Source organism: Pollachius pollachius (assembly GCF_949987615.1).
Source record: "Pollachius pollachius genome assembly, chromosome: 4".
Taxonomy (NCBI): Eukaryota; Metazoa; Chordata; class Actinopteri; order Gadiformes; family Gadidae; genus Pollachius; species Pollachius pollachius.
This window is the reverse complement of record NC_136937.1, coordinates 9,681,248-9,699,099: the sequence shown is the minus strand read 5'-3', so window position 1 is coordinate 9,699,099 and position 17,852 is coordinate 9,681,248. Positions and strand designations below refer to the sequence as shown.

The 17,852-nt window shown below is 43.0% G+C and overlaps 1 protein-coding gene across 1 annotated transcript; it reads right to left on the bottom strand.

Annotated features, from left to right (window-relative positions):
- Nucleotides 1–1,070: 1,070 nt before the first annotated feature.
- On the bottom strand, nt 1,071–17,486 carry dennd1a (DENN/MADD domain containing 1A). The gene is made up of 22 exons (XM_079735937.1): nt 17,397–17,486; nt 13,613–13,677; nt 12,874–12,917; nt 12,613–12,662; nt 12,133–12,252; nt 11,187–11,256; nt 10,984–11,064; nt 10,673–10,726; nt 10,303–10,413; nt 9,616–9,716; nt 9,283–9,328; nt 9,016–9,117; nt 8,631–8,756; nt 8,127–8,228; nt 7,806–7,893; nt 7,673–7,713; nt 7,192–7,263; nt 6,468–6,524; nt 5,966–6,145; nt 5,488–5,549; nt 4,171–4,420; nt 1,071–3,653 (listed from the first exon to the last, which is right to left on the bottom strand). Exons 1-22 carry the CDS (start codon nt 17,411–17,413, stop codon nt 2,580–2,582), a joined length of 2,913 nt encoding a protein of 970 aa, XP_079592063.1. The 5' UTR covers nt 17,414–17,486; the 3' UTR covers nt 1,071–2,579.
- Nucleotides 17,487–17,852: the final 366 nt, after the last annotated feature.

Sequence of the window (17,852 nt, the reverse complement as noted above, 5' to 3'; positions counted from 1 at the left end):
ATATGATATGGTTTCAACTTGGGGTTAGATTCTACAGGTCCTTGTGTGTCCGCGATTGTTTTTTTGTAATGAAAGGGGCCATGTGTAACACGTGCAGGGACCGAAGTGCCAAGAAGTAGTCGGTCGTTGGCAGGTGACTTCACATAATTGGAGAGCAGAAGGTTAACTAATATATCTCTTGGAGGTTGGCGGTAAGGTCAAGATTAAAGGTTTAAGGATACGATACTATCTGGTCAGGTTTATAAGGCAAGAAAAGGTTGTTGTTTTTGTTATCACGTTGGTACTACCTATAGTTAGCAGTGTCCTTGAAGAACTTTCACCTGAAAACTAAAAGCATACGGTGGTAAAAACGTATTTTGTTTCAAATTATATCTGCAGGCTTTTCTTTTATGTTGTGTAATACAATGTCTGCAGTACAATGTGATTTTCTTTGTCTACTGACTAATGGACTATATATTGTATTTGTTTCTGGTAACTCTGTCGAACTTTTGGTTCCTACCTGTTTTCATCAACGGAGTAGGCCACTGCTGCCTGACGCTTTCCATTTCAGCGGCAGCTGAAGTTACAAACACAATTGTGTACGGGAGTCAACGGAACTTAATTAAAAAAAATGTCGATTTCCCCCGGAATCTCCATACGTAAATTGAGTCGTGAAGCCTGAGGTGGGCGTGACTCGGAAAACAATACAGCGCCTCTCTAGGACGGTACGATATATTTGCTACTAAGATTGCATTCATTGGTGGCTTCGATTTTTGCTACATGAAAACTAAATTATTTCGAAGGTAAAGCTTCGACAGATACATGAATCGAGTCCCTCCCCCCCCCATCACTCCTACAGATAGCTAAATAAATGTGTGAATAGGAGTGCCTATTTGAGGGTAAAGATTTTACACACATAATTTTGGGAAGGGGATTTTATATCAGGTTCCATCGGTTATATACACTAAATTCTTGCGAGATGCTTGTAGTGTTACATGAGAGTTAAAGCGCAAATAATAACTGCACAATCCGTGTGATGACTCGGTGCTCGTGTATGGCTTTGTTGCCTTTAATAAAAAAAAATCGGTGTACATGCCTTCTAATGATTGTAAGGAAACTGCAAAAACAGTGAAATTAGCACTTTCACTTTCGATTCTCGCCATTTAATTCTCAGTGCTATAGTGTGAAAAATGTAAGTAGGACAGTGGTTTTCATAGCTTTAAAGAATATAATTTAGAAGCAATAGTCTCCCATAAGATAAGCATAGGTATATTCAACTTAACAGAAGAAAAGAAAAAAAAATGCAATTACCAAAATATGAACAGAATATATAATTTATATACATTTTCCTGAAGCAATTACAAAGATGAAATAATAAATAATAATCAGCATCACATGTTTCTGTTTTGCACAACATTGTGGTAACATGTGAACGAATGATGTCATTTCGGGTTACACAGATCTTCAGTCATACACAGCATCCTCTTTATACACAATCACACATGTGCTTGACCTTAAAAGACACTTCAGTTCCAGTCACTTTTAAGCGACAAGATTTTTGGCATCACCACACAATGATCCCAGAGGTGACCTAAAAAGCAGTAAAAGAAATAGCAGCAATTTCAGGACATTGATTTGATCTGTTTTGGTGTTTAAAAGTCAGAATGGAGCCGCTTAAAAATAATCGTGTAGCATTTGTAAGGACAAACAGTAAGGACAAACAGTAGTATATATATATATATTGGCAATGCGAGTCACATTACCAGCACATTTACTTCAGTTATGAGACTTTACATAAGACACAGGAACACAGGCAAAAGGCAAAAGGAAAATAACAGGGTGGAAAAAACATTGAAATTGGCAAAGGGTAGGGATTCATGATAACATAAAAATATCTTAGAATTGAAATTCAAGTACTCATTTTTAATTTCAATAAAAAATATTTGAGGAAAATTGCAGTAACTGATGTACCACAAAACAGTGGCTAACAATGTTTCAGTAAGTATTTCATTATACATTAAATTTAGTTAATGTAAAATAGTTTTTTTTCTCTATTCAAACACAAGGCCACACTTATTCACACATGATGGAGGATAGCCAGCGATGAAATGTATTTTGGTGGATCTAATAAAACACAAGTTTGCACAAAGCTACCTAAGGACTATGAGACATTAAGATCAGGTTTTCGTGAACCATATTTAGCATGTTCTGCAGTGCCACTAAGCTGTTTATAAATATAAGTGGATATGCTTTTGTACAGATGTAAAAAACAAAATCCTAATTTTGTGATTCAATACTATAATGTCAACTATGGCCTTTCACTCAAGGTGGGCAGTCTATTAAAAGTTACACATCCACGATAAGCATTTACGTGGAGAACTACGTAGCCTGAAACAATACGTGCAAAGACTTGTCCTAACGATGGATAACAAAGAGTCATGAGTTAAAACAGGGTGAATCCAAAATTGTGTTGGCAGGAAAAAAAACACAGGGCTCCAGATCCTTAAGTCTGAAACATACGCTCACTTGTCCTTGAACAGCAACTTCTGCTGGTAGTTGTCGTGGAGCCACGAAGAAGAGCGCAACGCTTCCACAAACGTTCAGTCAAAAGTCTCCCACCTCGTCCGCAGATTCTCCACCTTCTTCCTTGGGGGCTCCGAGGGCTTCGTCACCATGGTCAGCAGTTCCCCGAAGGGATCTTGCGGTTCTCTCGCTTCCATGGGCGCTTTCCCCAGCATGTTGCTGGCGTGACTGGGAGCGGCTGGAGGGTCCAGCAGGCTGGAGAGGGAATGGTTGCTGGCCGAGGAGTGGGGCAGTCTGGGGACGATGGACGGGAAGGCGTGCCGCACCGGTCGGAAGCTGGCCGGTAGCGTGGAGCAGCCCGGGGGCGGGTGCCTGTAGAAGCCCGGTAGAGTGGAGATCACGTGCGGTGGGGTCGGGGCGCGGGCGTAGCCGGGCGGGGGAGGCCCGTACGCCACGCCGAAGGGGTTCCGGTCCACGGTGGGCGAGAAGTGTGTCTGGGGGGAGGCGTACTGGAGCGAGGCGGAGAAGGGATTCAAGGAGATCGAAGGGTGTGGAAGGAAGGGAGGCAGACCCTGCGGATAGGGCCTGGCCGGAAGCATGGGTTTGCCGGAGGGCAACAGCGCGATGACCTCTCGGTCTTCGCCTGAGGTAACAGCGCGAAGGTCCACTGCGGAGCTGCTGCTGAGAGGGTCCAGAAGGCTCAGCAGATCTTCCGTGTTCTCGTCGGCCTTGCAGGGCTTCAGCAGGTCCTCGTCCACCCTCATGCCCAGAGCGTGCCTGAACTCCTGCCCGCCGCTGCGAGACATCCCGTCACCGGCCTCCGGGGGTCTGCTGCGGGGTTGGATGGCAGGGGGCACCAGGGACATGCAGGGCTCGGGGGTCTTCCTCCCCTGGGGCCGGGGGATGGTGATGTTCCCTTGGCTGGGGGTGGAAGGCTGCGGGCCGGTGTCGTGTCCGGGGCTGGAGGTCTCGCGGCTCTTGGGCACCGGCGGCGGCGGTCTAGGCGGCGCTGTTCTGGGGCCAACGGAGGAGAGGTCCCGTGGGGGTGCGGCTCTGTCGTCCGTGCCGACGCCCCACAGCTTGTTGTAAGGGTTGGTCAACTTGAGGCCCGGGAGGGTGCGAGTGCGATCGCCGATGTTCAGGTCCATACGCTGCAAAGAGAAGAAAACGGATGGAAGAAAATAAATAAATCCAAACAATAATGCAGCGTTTCCAAATCTGCGGTTCGAGAGCCCACTTGGGGTCAGCTGAAGGCATCGGCTATAGATATCTGAAATCATGCAAAAGCTTCTGCACGAACTAATAGACCATGAGATCATTAGTAGCATTTGTACAATTTCGAAAGTTTGGGCTGGGAATAATTGTGAGACTCAAAAATGGGTTCACATGCTCGAAAAGTTTGAGCGCCTCTCACCAAGGGAAAAGGTTAGAACATATGGCCAAATTCTTACAACGTTTGAATTCAATAATCATCACATTACTAGACAGATGCGGGGTACACCAAGCTTCTGAAGGTAATCGCCAATACGTTGGTCAGAGAGACCGGTGTCTGTGTATGATATGATATGAAAACTTTATTTCAGACTCAGTTCCATTAAATAGCACAAGACAAACACAATAGCCTCAGCATCATTTGACAAAAGGTCCCTGTATTCAGGGCCATCCTACCTGGTAGGTGAACTTGGCTTGGAGCTCCTCCAAGCTTTTGGGGGTGCGGAGGTCCTCCAAACTCTTAGCCAGGCTGACGGACGGGTTCTCGGGCTCGTCCTGGCAGTTGAAGATGTCCCCCAGCAGGTTCACGTTGGAGAACTTCTCTGTGATTGGGCTGGACGGGGCCGTGTGACGCTCGGCCCCCACGCCAGGCTCCTCCCCGCCTTCCGCTGACTCCGCCTCCTTTAGGGAACGGTACGGCTGTGGTCTGCGAGACATAATGTAAATCGGCTATAGAGAGAGGGAGAGTGTTCCACATGTGCTAGCATGTGTAGGCAGACACACACACACACACACACACTTTTATTAGAATGAATGAGCAGCGCATGCAGCGTTCCGTTAAAAAGACCAATTAGGTGAAATGCGAAGCGGATCAAAGACGGGGCGTACATTGGCGACCATTCGAAAGGGACTGAGAAGAAAAGGTTGTCAGGGAAACCAGAGCCTGAGTGGTCTTCATGCTGGAGCTCGTCCCCGGACGAATCCTCAGACAGAAAGACTGTGTAGTGGCGCGTAGGACGCATAGAACTAGAATGAAGACAGGGAGAGATCGGAAAAGACAGAAAACACAGACCGGGCACGTAGATAAAGAGAGGAAAAACCGACGATCCGTAAGGACTGCTCCACAACCACTGATAATTAATAACTAAAATCTTACAGTTCCTAAGGCTTAGTAACACAACTCATGTATTTATTAGGAGCCTGCTTTATTTTATCTACTAACACTTAGGCATTACAATTTATCCTCCTGTTATTTCTGATGTACAGAAGTGCTATGCATTACATTGCTGAATCAATTATATAAATCTACTAGGGACAGAATTTATTTTCCATGATTACCAAGGAGGATGCCAGAAAGAAAAACAGATGGGAGGCAAACTCATAATTCGAATACATTTGTCTAAATAATAGTAAAGAAAATGACTGTCAAGTTGCCTATTCATTTACGTGGCATGACCGAAAACAACACTGGTTGGGAGCACATCTGTACAGATTGTAGGTCACATTCAATTAAAAACAGATGAGAAGAAAGGAGTTAGCCGAAGAAAGTAGATTAATGGAAAGGTAGATTCGTAATTGCAAAAACTGAGATTCATATTAGGGAAAAAGGTTAGAAATTAGCCTTGTTGGCTAAGAATGCAAATGCCATTATTAACTCAGCTGGGGTATTGATCAGAATGTAGAAACAATGTTTTGCATTTTGCTAATCAATATCAAGTAAATGAATTATCTGGATTGGATTGATATGCCTTTCACAGAATAGGATATGCTTACTGGTCAGGGCTTTCCAAGCAGATATTACTGCCAGGTCTTTTCACCAGCAATGGTGGCCGAGCCTACGAAAACACAAAGATAATACACATCCAACTTATTCATAGCACTTTCAAAACCATGAGCCTTACCGGTCCAAAGTCTGCTATGAGCATTACCGGTCCTAATGTGCAATGAGCATTACCAGTTCTTAGTCTGCTACAAGCATTACCAGTTCTAAGTCTGCTACGAGCATAACCTCTCCTAAGTCTGCTACAAGCATTACCAGTTCTAAGTCTGCTACGAGCATAACCTCTCCTAAGTCTGCTACAAGCATTACCAGTTCTAAGTCTGCTACGAGCATAACCTCTCCTAAGTCTGCTACAAGCATTACCAGTTCTAAGTCTGCTACGAGCATAACCTCTCCTAAGTCTGCTACAAGCATTACCAGTTCTAAGTCTGCTACACACATTGCCGTTCCCAAGTGTGCTACGGGCATTACCGGTCCAAGGTGCATGGTGATTGGCCGGTTGCCGTCGTCCCAGCTCTGCAGCGACGCCTCCCTCCGGAGTGCAGCCGACGATGACATCATGACCGCTCCTCCCACAGTGGTGGTGGTGGTGGTGGAGTCCTCGTCGATGACGGGGGTCCCGGCGGTGGAGTACCCGTTCTCCGTATGCTCCTTGGGGGAGAGGAGGAAGGGAGCACATGTTGGAGGTGGAGGAGGGATGGAGATCGTCAGGGTGCCAGGATGAAGAGAAATTCACTTGTTACAGCAGCCCATGGAATATAGAAAGATACAATAATAAAATAAAGTGTAAAAAGTGTCCAGCAATACATGCATACATAAATAAAAGGGAACGATGAAGGGAGACGGGAGGAAACGGAGTCAAACATCCAGGACGGAGAGAGGGCATGTCGTTGTGTTAACATGGAAGACGGTAGAGTGCACCAGACTGGTTTTCATGCAGAGAAATTCATATATTTTGCGTTTTGCGTTGTACCTTTTGCTTGAGTCGGCTCTTGACCTCTTTGATGCCCATCCTGGCGTGGTCTTTTGCCTGAAAAGGGTCAGAAACGAGGAACCGTTGGAGCAAGCTGTAGAATGTCATAATGGTCCTATATGCTAGCGTGGGTGGTCGCCGTCTAACCCAGTACTTTGAGACACTCATATTGTTGTCATGGCTACACTATGAAAAGGCAGCTTCCACTAGTGTGGCTGTTGTTCAGAGAATAGGAGGATTGTGCAAACACACAGCGTGATGATGAATCCTTTCCGTGTTTGAGGCGCTTGCCGGTTTTATATATCCATTCATTTCTCATTCGACTTAAATTGTCATGTCAAATGGGGCTTTTGATTATTTAATGTTGTAAAAGATTATACATGAACGCAATGCCCTCATGGATTCCAGCATAATGAGCAAATGATTGAATGCTTTGCTTTTGTTGGCGTTTATTATGAGTCACTTTTTAATGCAAATAAGGTTAATGGGACTGACTTGGTCACCTCTACTGTGATGTCATGAAGCTACAATTAGAAACAGCTTGTAGAATCACCTGATTTCTAATTGATTTACACCACAAAGGGCTACAATTCAATACAGCTTTTAGAACCATCAGATTTCTAATTAGATGACATCACAAATAGCTGCAATTCAAAACACCAAATGCTTTGTAAGGACCTTTGAACAATGTTGGATTGTTTTTAGTAGAAAATCATGTGCTTACAAACTTGTAAACCGTTTTCATTGCTGGATTGGCCTTCGTCTTTACTGTGTTGTAGATGGCCCCGCCTCCTTTCTGTTAGGACAACAACAACAACAAGTAACAATTACACAGTACACTATCACAAATATTATGGAACCATATTGGATTAGACTTAGACTAAGCCTGAAGTCTAACATAGCAAACATAAAAAACATAACTACGTTAACTTACAAAGCCCAATGGTCGGATTTGAACAGGTTGTATAATGACGATAAGCGGACTGTAGCTCAATGACGAAAATTATTTATTGTAGGATACTTCTTGACAGCAAAGTATAAGTAAGACAACACAGGTAGCATTTACCATGCATCTCCCAAGTTTGAATGAATGTTCAAACCTTTTAACAAGGGAGCCACCAGTATAAAAAGCGTATTCAAATAACTAGTTACAAAGTAAAAGATGATTATACAAGTTTGCGATCAGATATTTGCACAACGCTCACCTTGACTGTGAAGAGCCATTGGTGGTAGTTCTTGTCACTGCCTGATGAGAGGAAATGACGCGTTAAACATCACTGCACGTTTTCCTCCCGTTTCAATACGAGCCACCTCTCCCGACGCCTCGGCCCAACTCACCTGCGTATTCTCCCATGTTGATCTCTTCTTCAAAGTCATCGCTGAAGCCTTCCCCTGCATTCAGCAGGTCCAACCGACCGTCTATAAACTGCAGGTTCACAGTACACACCCAGGAGAGGAAGGGAGAATGGCGTGTGTGAACAAAGAAAAACGGAACGGAACAAGATGCGCAACTAAAGATAACCACTTATCAAAGTGCGTAAGTGTGTGAAGGTAGATAGGTGTGTGTATGTGTAGGTGTGTGTGTGTGTAGGTGTGGGAGTGTGTGTGTGTGTAGGGGTGCGTGCGTGTGTAGGTGTGTCTGAGGGAGTGTGTCTGTACCTGTTTGAAGAGCTGCAGCTGGATGGCGTTCTGCAGGAACTGTCTCATGGCGCTGGAGCGATGGCTGACGAAGGTTTCCTCGCTGAACGTTATGGGCTCTCCCTGCAGAAGGATAGAGGACGAGGAGCATGGAAACAGTAAGGTCGATTATAACACACGGTGTCAGAAAGAAGCCATTTGTTAAGTATGTGTTCTCGTAAACTACGTGCATGTCTTTAGCTTTTCTTAAACGGTAAACCAGGGGAAGTTTTAGAGGACGGAAGGAACCCAGGGCATCTCTTTGACCCAACAGACCCGATAGCTGCAGAGCCACGCTACATCTCATGCAGTTATGAAAAAAAAAAACATTAATGTGACAAATTAAATTTTAGATTATAATTCTGGCAAGGCTAACAAACAAAAGTTGTTGTAATGAATTTGACCTGCCCTTACCTTTACGATTCTTTTTCATATCAAATGAATAGTGTTTAAATGAACAGTGTTTTATTTCATTGAGTCACTGACCGCTACGATCTGAAGGGCATTCCGGTAGCTTCCGAACAGCGCGGCTTGACTCTTCAGAAACGCTCTCGCCACACCGTTCCCCGTCGTCGTGGATACCTTCTTTAGGCGGTTCTTTAACGACGCTATCTGCAAGTAATCATTTAGACCAAGAATGTTCATTGAAAAATAACACCACATACACCAAGTAATTGCTATGGAAACACTAATCATATATTACATAGAATTTCTAACCTTAATCCCGTCAGATTTTCATCATTAATTAATTATTTTAACAATCTGGTATTAATACTTTCCCTGAAAATTCCCTTGCAAAAGATACTTTTTATACTATTCGTCAACACACTACATTTTAAATAAGAGTTGTGTGTATGCGTAGGCCACCCACCACATCATATGGAAGGCTTTGGAGGTCGTCGAAGGGGGTTTCCAGTGTGTTTGTGTCCACGTTTAGAATCACCACATCATCCAGAGCCATCCCTCTCACTTTCTAAACAGGACAAGATACACATTGACCTTCAAATACATTCAGTACCTATGATGAACATCAGGGCATGGGTGGTTGAAAATTAGTATTAGAATATCGGTCTTCGGGTGAATCAGAAATAAGCGATGGTAAATATATAGACAGTATTGCTCATGCAGTATAACCTACCTCCATCAGGCTGCTATGTACTCCAATGAGGTAAGGCATTGGTGCACTGCAACAGAGGATTCAACATGAATTAACATTAATGAGGGTATGCACTAAGTAACATTGATATGATACACCTTATACGTATAAAAAGGTAAACAGCTCAACATCCCTGCAACTTTATTAAATAGTACTATATTTTAGTTCACAAGTCATTAGGCCAACGCATATCACATGCATGCAATGTTAAAACTTTATATGCTGTGCTATTCTAAACTAAGGAAATAAAGTACATAGCAGAACATAATTGGGGAAAAGCATTCTCAGCCAAGGGATGACAGGAAACACACTCACCAACAGTAGTCAATGAGGTGCTGAGGCAGGACTGGAATGTACACGTGTTGCCAATACATAGGATAGAGCATGCCTGCTGACCCATGGATGCAAGCCGTTAACTGTTTCAGGACAAAGTCGGTAGTAAGCATGGGATCAACCATTCATGACGGCCATCTCCCGTAACAGAAAGGTAGGAAAGTATATCCCAGACAATCCATTTAGGAGAATCCTAGTATTAACTCTATTTAAGGATTTCACTCTCGTGACCATAGAAAAGCTGTATAATGGCGTATTATTAAACGATTTAAACCTGCACTTTGTTACCTTTCTACTCAAACTCAATTAAAAAATATCCAAACTATAAAGTTTCTCAAAAATATAAAGTACCCACCCATGAGTCACGTCATGAGTCTTGACCCATGAAATTCTCAGACATAACCATTGTCTGAAAATGATATAGCTATAACTGTAGCTACAACTCAAGCCACTAGATGCTGCTAACGGGAAAACGTATACTACAGATTTAACTATAAAATGTGTTTGAGCAACAACTAGCATTGAAAAAAAAATGCATATGCGCAGCATTGAAACGTGAAAAAAGCATAGAAACAGTAAAAATTGTCCAACACTCATCATCAGCACTGATTGTGATCAACAATGAAATCATGATAGTTGTTGTGAGGGGGGATAGAATATTGTACTCACAGTGCTTAGTTTGCTACAGCAGACGATGATTCTGCGCTCATAAAGCATACTAGCGTAAAGATGGAGCATGTTATTGACATCAACTGCTACGAAGTACTCTGTGAGGTTCCTCTGTAACAAAAAAACAAAAACAGTAAGTGGACTGAGACACTGCAGCAATGGAACAGCAAATAAGACACTGTATACAACTTGTCAGCTGCATTGCATTATACACGTAGTTCATTCTTGATGGTATTATATATAGTAATTATTCTGCACTACTCTAAATTGATATTGTGTTTGCTCATGCAAACAAATAGATAAAGTGAAAAGCAAGTGTTTTTTTTAACGTTGTTGTATACAATGAGTGCATGGACGATGAGCCACTCACATTCTCTGGTATACTAGGTAGTTCCCTTTTGTCAGGCACAGTGAAGTAGGAATGCTGCCAGGGGTCAGGAAGGGTAGATTGTGGGGACATGGCAGAAAAAAGAAAGAAAGAGAGACATGACAGAGACAGAAAGAAAGACAGAGACAGAGAGAGTTAGGTTTTGAGAGAGATAAGTCTTTCAAGGCAAAACATATCAAAATATGCATCAATTATTGTTATAGTTGTTCAAAAAGGTTTGTAACTTTCACAGAGTTACAAACAGTGTTGCAACCACCATGTATGTGACCCTGGGAGGTTGGGTACTGACTCACCACACTGAGGTTAACTGGAACTCCAGGCTCAGGTATTGGAAGGGTATGAAGTGTAACAAGAAGCTCTTGCCAATGACTGACCTGAAATCCACATAACGGAGAGGACAGCACCAACGTGTGAGTATTATGCCATGTTAAACCTTTCAAAAAGTGATTCGGGAGGGGAGCAGATGTGAAAAGGAAGTGAAACTGCTGCCACTGACCTGGCTTTTCACTGTGTAATCAGCGAGTATGTTGAGCAGCTTGTAAAACACTTCGAACCATGGCAGATAGCTGTAGTCAAATGAAGTACCACAACAGCAGTTTTCGTTTATCAGAAGGTACTAAATTAAAAAAGGTCAGAAATGGTTACTACACTTGCAGAATAGCCACACACACACACACACACACACACACACACACACACACACACACACACACACACACACACACACGCTCACACCCGCCCCCAACCCCCCCACTTTTCCTCCCCTTGGAACATGCCTCCCACTGAGGCGTAATATCTGTTCCATTCTCAAAGGCCCTTGACATAAAACACATTTTATTGCACAGAATACAGCTGACTGTGAGTGGAGCGTGAGGACTCTCCCAATGTTCTGCGAAAGCTCAGAGTTCAAAATGTTGAAATGCTTGCTTTTGCGCTAATGTCAGACTACTTCCGTCCCTCTCTTCAATCTGGACCTGTGACACGCTAGTGAGGTCATTGGTCATTTCTACTGTCGACAGGATGTTTATCTGGGTGTCAGGATCCTACCACAACCCCGAAGACAAACACGTATTCTGTTTGATGAAGGAAACTGGATGGTTGTCAAAGAATATACAGGGGGGAGGGTGGGAGACATAAAGAAATATTGTTTCACATTACATAAAAAAAATCTGTAAAGACAGCAATATTAAGCAAGCCATGAGACACTGATGAGGCAGCAGCTGCAATATGAACTTCGGAAAGAGTCTCCAGGAAGTCAGGGTATGAATCAGAAGGACTGGGAACCAGTTTCTTTGCGATCCAAAGTGACTAAATCAGAGCATAACATGTGTCCTGAAAATCCGTGCATTACTGGTTGTTTTGTGGTGAAATTATGGATTTGTCTGCACCCAGAGTGGAGAAGTATTGACCAAACCGGGTTTAAAGACCAGTGTAGCCATTACCTGAGGATGCAGTAGCAGCTGTGAGCGCCAGATGAGAGGCGGCAGAAACCGAAACGCTGTTTGCTCTCGATGTCCGTCAACACAAACGTGAAGTTCTGCCCGACATGATTAACTGTCAAGCTGGAGGGATGATACAAAAAAACAAGACAAAGAGTGAATTTCACAGAAACAATCATAGTGTATGAGTACGACTCGAGTATGACATGTGATTGTAAAATGACAATGTTTATGTCTACATATTGGATAGATGGTATCTGAACGTATTAATACTACTTTGCCTTAATGTAATTGCACTCTATTGGTTTTAGCACTGTGGTTTATTTCGTATGCGTTATGTGTGGACCCCAGGAAGACTAGCTTTCTAAAGTGTTTTCAGTTAACGTTTTCAGCTTCTTCATTAAACTAAAGGATCATGTACGGTATGAGTGAGTGAGTAGGTTAATCATATCCAGCAAAAATTGTATGTGGGGGGGGGATTACCTGTCTATGCTGAAAGGGAAACAGAACCTGGGCACTGTCTGGAGGGTTTCCTGTGAGAATAAGAGAAACAATGAAGTATATTAATAAGTATGTCAGTGATGAGTTTGGCTGTATGGACCAACCATGTGCAGGAAGAAGCAGGTGAACAGTTGTTATATAGTCTGTGCATCTAAAGGAAAAGAGCTACTGCTGCTCTATTGGCTAAACAAACACAAAACGTTAAGTCATTTAAGCTAGGAAGAAAGAAAAACAGGCTCAAACCTGTTCATTGTAATCCACTGGGAACTGCCTCACCACCTCAGGACCTGAAATGAATCCCAAAGAAAAGTCATTTTCCTCAGATTACAGGTTTAGTGTTATTTTAATCCCATCCTGAAGTAATTATAGGGGGCCAGCTACATTTTAATTTCCAAGCGCTGAATAAAAAAAACACATTGACACCTAGAGAATAGTTGTGAGAACATGTATAAACAAATAAAGGATGCAACCAAAACAGCCCCCCCTAAAGTGCGAGGAACCCGGTGGTGCACAGTAAAGGCTCAGTTACGGTTCCACGTCGACGCAACGCAGTGACCACGCAGACGCTTCGACGCAGTCGTGAACCTGTTCTGGTTCTGCGTCGGGTTTAAGGGAGCAGTCAAATCATGGCCCTCGCTGCTGCGTCGCCTCGACGCAAGGTTTACAATTTTCGGGAGGTGTACGTCAGCCATTGCAGTGGACGCAAGGAGGGTCCGCAAGGACGTAATGGGTCCGTAAAGCCCCTTGTGTGGCGTCGACGGGGAACCATAACAGCCTTGAGGCTTCTCAGCCAGTGTTGCTTGTCACTACTAACTATCTTTACACAGCGACCCACAGTTTTACTCTGGGGTCTCTAAGGGTTAAGGGGTTGCTCCTGTTCTTATTTACTTGGTTTTAGGGATACATACAACAATACATAGCATTCTCTATTATATGCAGAAATACATAGAGAAAGAATTGACATTACTGTAAGAAAACACACCTGTGCCTTGAGTTCCTTGAAAGCTTACTTCTAGATAAACCTCGAAGGTGGACTCAGGATTCTCCCTGAAACACACAGATACAGTCTTTGGGTTAAAGGTGCAGCAGTGTGTAGGATGTAGTGGCGTCTAGCGGTGAGGTTGGAGATCGATGGATATTGGAGTCAACTGAACGGATCTCATCATAATAAAAAAGCTGGACCTCACACAGTTCATATCAGTGGCTAGCTACGTTTTTCTTTACAAGCATGTGCTGAATGGCTTGGCTAAATGGCTATAGTACCACAATAATTAGGAAAAGTTTCAAATATTGAATGTTGTTATACATTATGGTGCTACTCAAAACACAAATTCAACGGTGTGACTTTGCAGAATCCCCGAGGAGGTCGGGCTTGAAGTAGAGGAGCCCAGATTCCCCCAGAGTGCATTGGCCCTGAAACCCCCAGCACAGGAGAGGAAGGTCACTAGGACCCAGGGGAGATGTGGAGAGCCGAGCCACCAAGCATTCTGTTCTGTGAACAGGAGGCCCAAGATGCCCTCACAAGCCCATTTCATCTCTACATTTGGGGCAAAACTAATCTCGGATCCAGCAGTGCCTTCATGCGAGAGCAGAATATCTCCGGGAGGAGACGGCACAGAGACTGGCCCTGAAACTAGAAACTGCAAGAAGTGGACTGATGCGTTTCCTGTGTCGCTGCATTCTACCTGAAGAAAACTAATTAGCGGTGGGTGGATGAAGCATTCAGAAGGGGATTTTAAGAAGAGCATGTTTTACAGTGGCCAGCCAACACGCATAGATTTGAAAACTTTAAAGACACTTTTGTTTACGGTTTGCCACTGCAGGCCCGATGCTATGGGGAGGCATGAGGGGGCCTGACCGGCTCTACAAGACCCCTGGGGCCAAGCCAGGAAGGCCAACCCACTTCCAGTTTTGGATTGTTTCACTACAATGTGATTTGGTTAATCATTCAGAACAATCAGGCAATAGTCTATGGCTAGGATGACGGCTGAATGTCTGGAGCAATGGCTTGTAGTTCAGTCCAACTAACTCAAAAAAGGGCCTAACCCAGAAGGAATTGAAATATGTAGCTTTATACGTTTGTGAATTTAATGCTAGATGGTCTGGGTCATATCATGGAAGAACTGTACACCCATCCAACATATTTGGTGTCTTTTCCATAATTTTTGTGGTCAATCTTTTCAATAAAACACATTTTCAGAGGATATTCTAATGTCTTATACAGATTTTGCGGTACTACTACCCCCACACACAATGTTTTTGCCAAATTTTCAATTTACAGTGTGTGTCACACTGTATGTTTATGCACATCTAAACCGGGAAATCTAAAGTTCCTCCAACAACAATACTTCAGAGCAAGATTTCTCCTTGAGCAAGACTTGGTGGGACACAATAACAAACAGACCTGATCCCTTTGGAGAAAAAAGTAGTATTTCTCCTGGAATCTGAGCTGGTCGGTGGAAGAAATAAGTACTTTTAGAGGACATACTGTACATTGTGTAGTTGCCATGAAGGATTACACTGCAGCACGTAATTCGCGGATTAACTAAACCAGACTGCAGTGTTCTTGCTCAGTCCTGGAACGATTTCAAAACATTCTTGTCCGCATTAATCCATTAGACCAAAGATTATCGGAAAATAGGGTCCTTAAAGATCTAAGCGTTTACATTTTTGTCAAAGACATATATAAATGAAATCACAAATGCGTGCCCAACACAAAACAATCACACATTTGCTCAATGAGTCAACCTATCCTTCTAAAAGAATGATCTTTAATTTAAAAGCTAAAGATTTGGCAGATAAGTATTTATCCTTCACATAAGACTGGATATAGACTTAACTTGCCATTTTTTACCCTTGAATGAAGAAAGTAATGCTATGTTGCAATATAGAAGGACATCATTACTTGCATAATTTAGGTTATGTGTTCTTAAATAAGCATATAAAGCCATTATAATTCTTTACAGTAGCATGAATCAACTTTAATTGGGACAATTTTGGAAAAGCTTTCACATGGGGTGCGTTCGCAGGGACATTTTAGGCACTGGCATAAACTGTTACAAACCTATTTTGGAGTTCTTTCGGATCCACATGCGTCATGAACTAAAGCACAACATTCTACTATATTTGGGAGAACCCTGCTCCACAAAATATAGTCCCCAAGTGATTTCTAAGCAATCCAAGGACAACTTACAGGCAGAAGCACTAGTGGCCATCAATATACCAAACCTTCAACTAAGGACTGAAACATAGGTTCCAGAGAGGAAGAAACAAGGTCCGGGAGAAGTGGCGCTGCTGACTGAGCATATGGCAGGCACACCAGTCAACGCAAATCACATCAAATATGGAATAGAAAAAAAATGAATGCGGTCACAGGTCCATCACTGGATAGATTCCCAAAGGTGACAGATAACATACTCACATAGCAGGCTTACACACACACACACACTTTGGACATTGACCTGGATAGGGCCATGTGAGAGTCAGCATTGTCAGTCTGCCTTGGCCAGTCCCATCCCGAAGAAATTTTTAATGCACTAGATAGCATTATCATTTCCCAGCATGCCCTCCTATCGGCTGTAGTGACAAAGTGGCCCTAGATTCTGCCACAATAACAACACATCAAACATCTGCTCCTAATGGCCAGGCTTGCCTCACGAAGAGGGTTCAGATGCAAGGGTTTTTCAAAAAGGAGGTTATTGGGAAGATGGATAGTTCAAAACAACTGGATTCGTTCCTGTTCAAGAACATCACATGGCACAAGGCGTGATCACTGGCTGTACCAACAGCTCAACCAACAGCTCAACTGCTCATAGCATATAACTAAAAAAAGATATGGATTTACTCAATAATAAGCATACACAAAAAGGTAGAAGACAAGGAAACATCAATAAACACACGTCATGACAGCCAATCAAATAACAGAGCAGTTGCCACAACACAAACGGAAATTCAAAGCAACCTTCTGAAACAAATACGTCTAGTATCCCAGAGGAAGCCAAGACACGGTCAAAGCGTCATAAGACACCAGTGCATCCTAGTGACTACAGGCTCAATTGGGGGAAATAATCCGTTTCGATTTCGAGCAAGGGTGGTGTAACCTTCGTTCCTAGATATTTGTTTACATGTTCAACAGAAACTGATCATGTAGTTTTTGGGAACCGTTTTGATTATGATGCGATATTATACCTTGAGCAGCCTCATCTCATTTAAATGGGTCATAGTATGAAAGGGTGGTTATCTGTCCTGTAGGTTAGTGAACTGCAGAATTTAAGATATTTTAAGATCTGCGATATTTCCAAAACATGACATTGATAGGTTTCATTCGTAGGCCTATTTACTCTTGAATGCAGAACACTTGTGTAATTCTAGTTAGACTTTTGCTCCAGATGACATGGTATCATGAAACGCTATTGCTCACAAACGCTGTTTGCCGTTTTAAGATTATAATCTTAAACTATTGTCTTTGGTTTGGGGGGAAATGAAATGTAATGGCAATTTTGATCAAACACGTTTTACTAGAATACAGAGCTATGCACTGAATGATTGTGTAAATGTCTATAGCATAAGGGTTAGCTTAACCTGGTATTGTTTACACTTGCACCGTTACATTTCTGAATGGCATAGCAAAGACTATTTCTCTACAAAACAAGTAACCATGTCGCAACAAGTCGCGGCCTTGCGCTTCCGTTATCTCCCACAATGACTCAGTAAGCATATTGATAACAGTGACGAGACAGACGTGTAAATCGCTATTATATTCTTACTTGATGCGGGAACCCATCTTCACATCTCAACTATAGGACACAGGCGACGAACAGCGGAACACAGTCGCGTATTTCTCGAGTAACCTGTCAAACAGACTCGGGCAACGCCATGGGTCCCTTGCGTAGATCACGTTTTCTTCGCGGTGAAGTATGGTATTTGTAGGATGTTAATCTGCGTGAAATATGTCGTCAAACGTGCTTTGCTGGCTTAAAAAACTACAAAAACAACAATACATATTTGGTCACGTAAGGTCACGTGACAGGACGGAAGGGTCTTAAATTGCTGCGTAACAAAAGCTGCGTTCAAGGCGAATAAGAATTTGGAACCTTCCGACCGACGCCTCACAGCATTCGCGTGTTCTGAAGAAATTGAATATTAATCAAACTTAAAACAATCATTTTTTCAAGTATTGTCAAATTGTTATGCCTAACTGCTTCTTATTTGGTATCTTCGTA

What these genes read in the sequence shown, in the direction of transcription:
- dennd1a (XM_079735937.1), bottom strand. An exon ending in AGCTGCTACTGCATCCTCAG is followed by an intron (nt 11,257 to 12,132) that starts GTAATGGCTACA and finishes ATTTGACTACAG; the next exon opens with CTATCTGCCATGGTTCGAAG. An exon ending in TGAAAACGGTTTACAAGTTT is followed by an intron (nt 6,525 to 7,191) that starts GTAAGCACATGA and finishes GACCCTTTTCAG; the next exon opens with GCAAAAGACCACGCCAGGAT.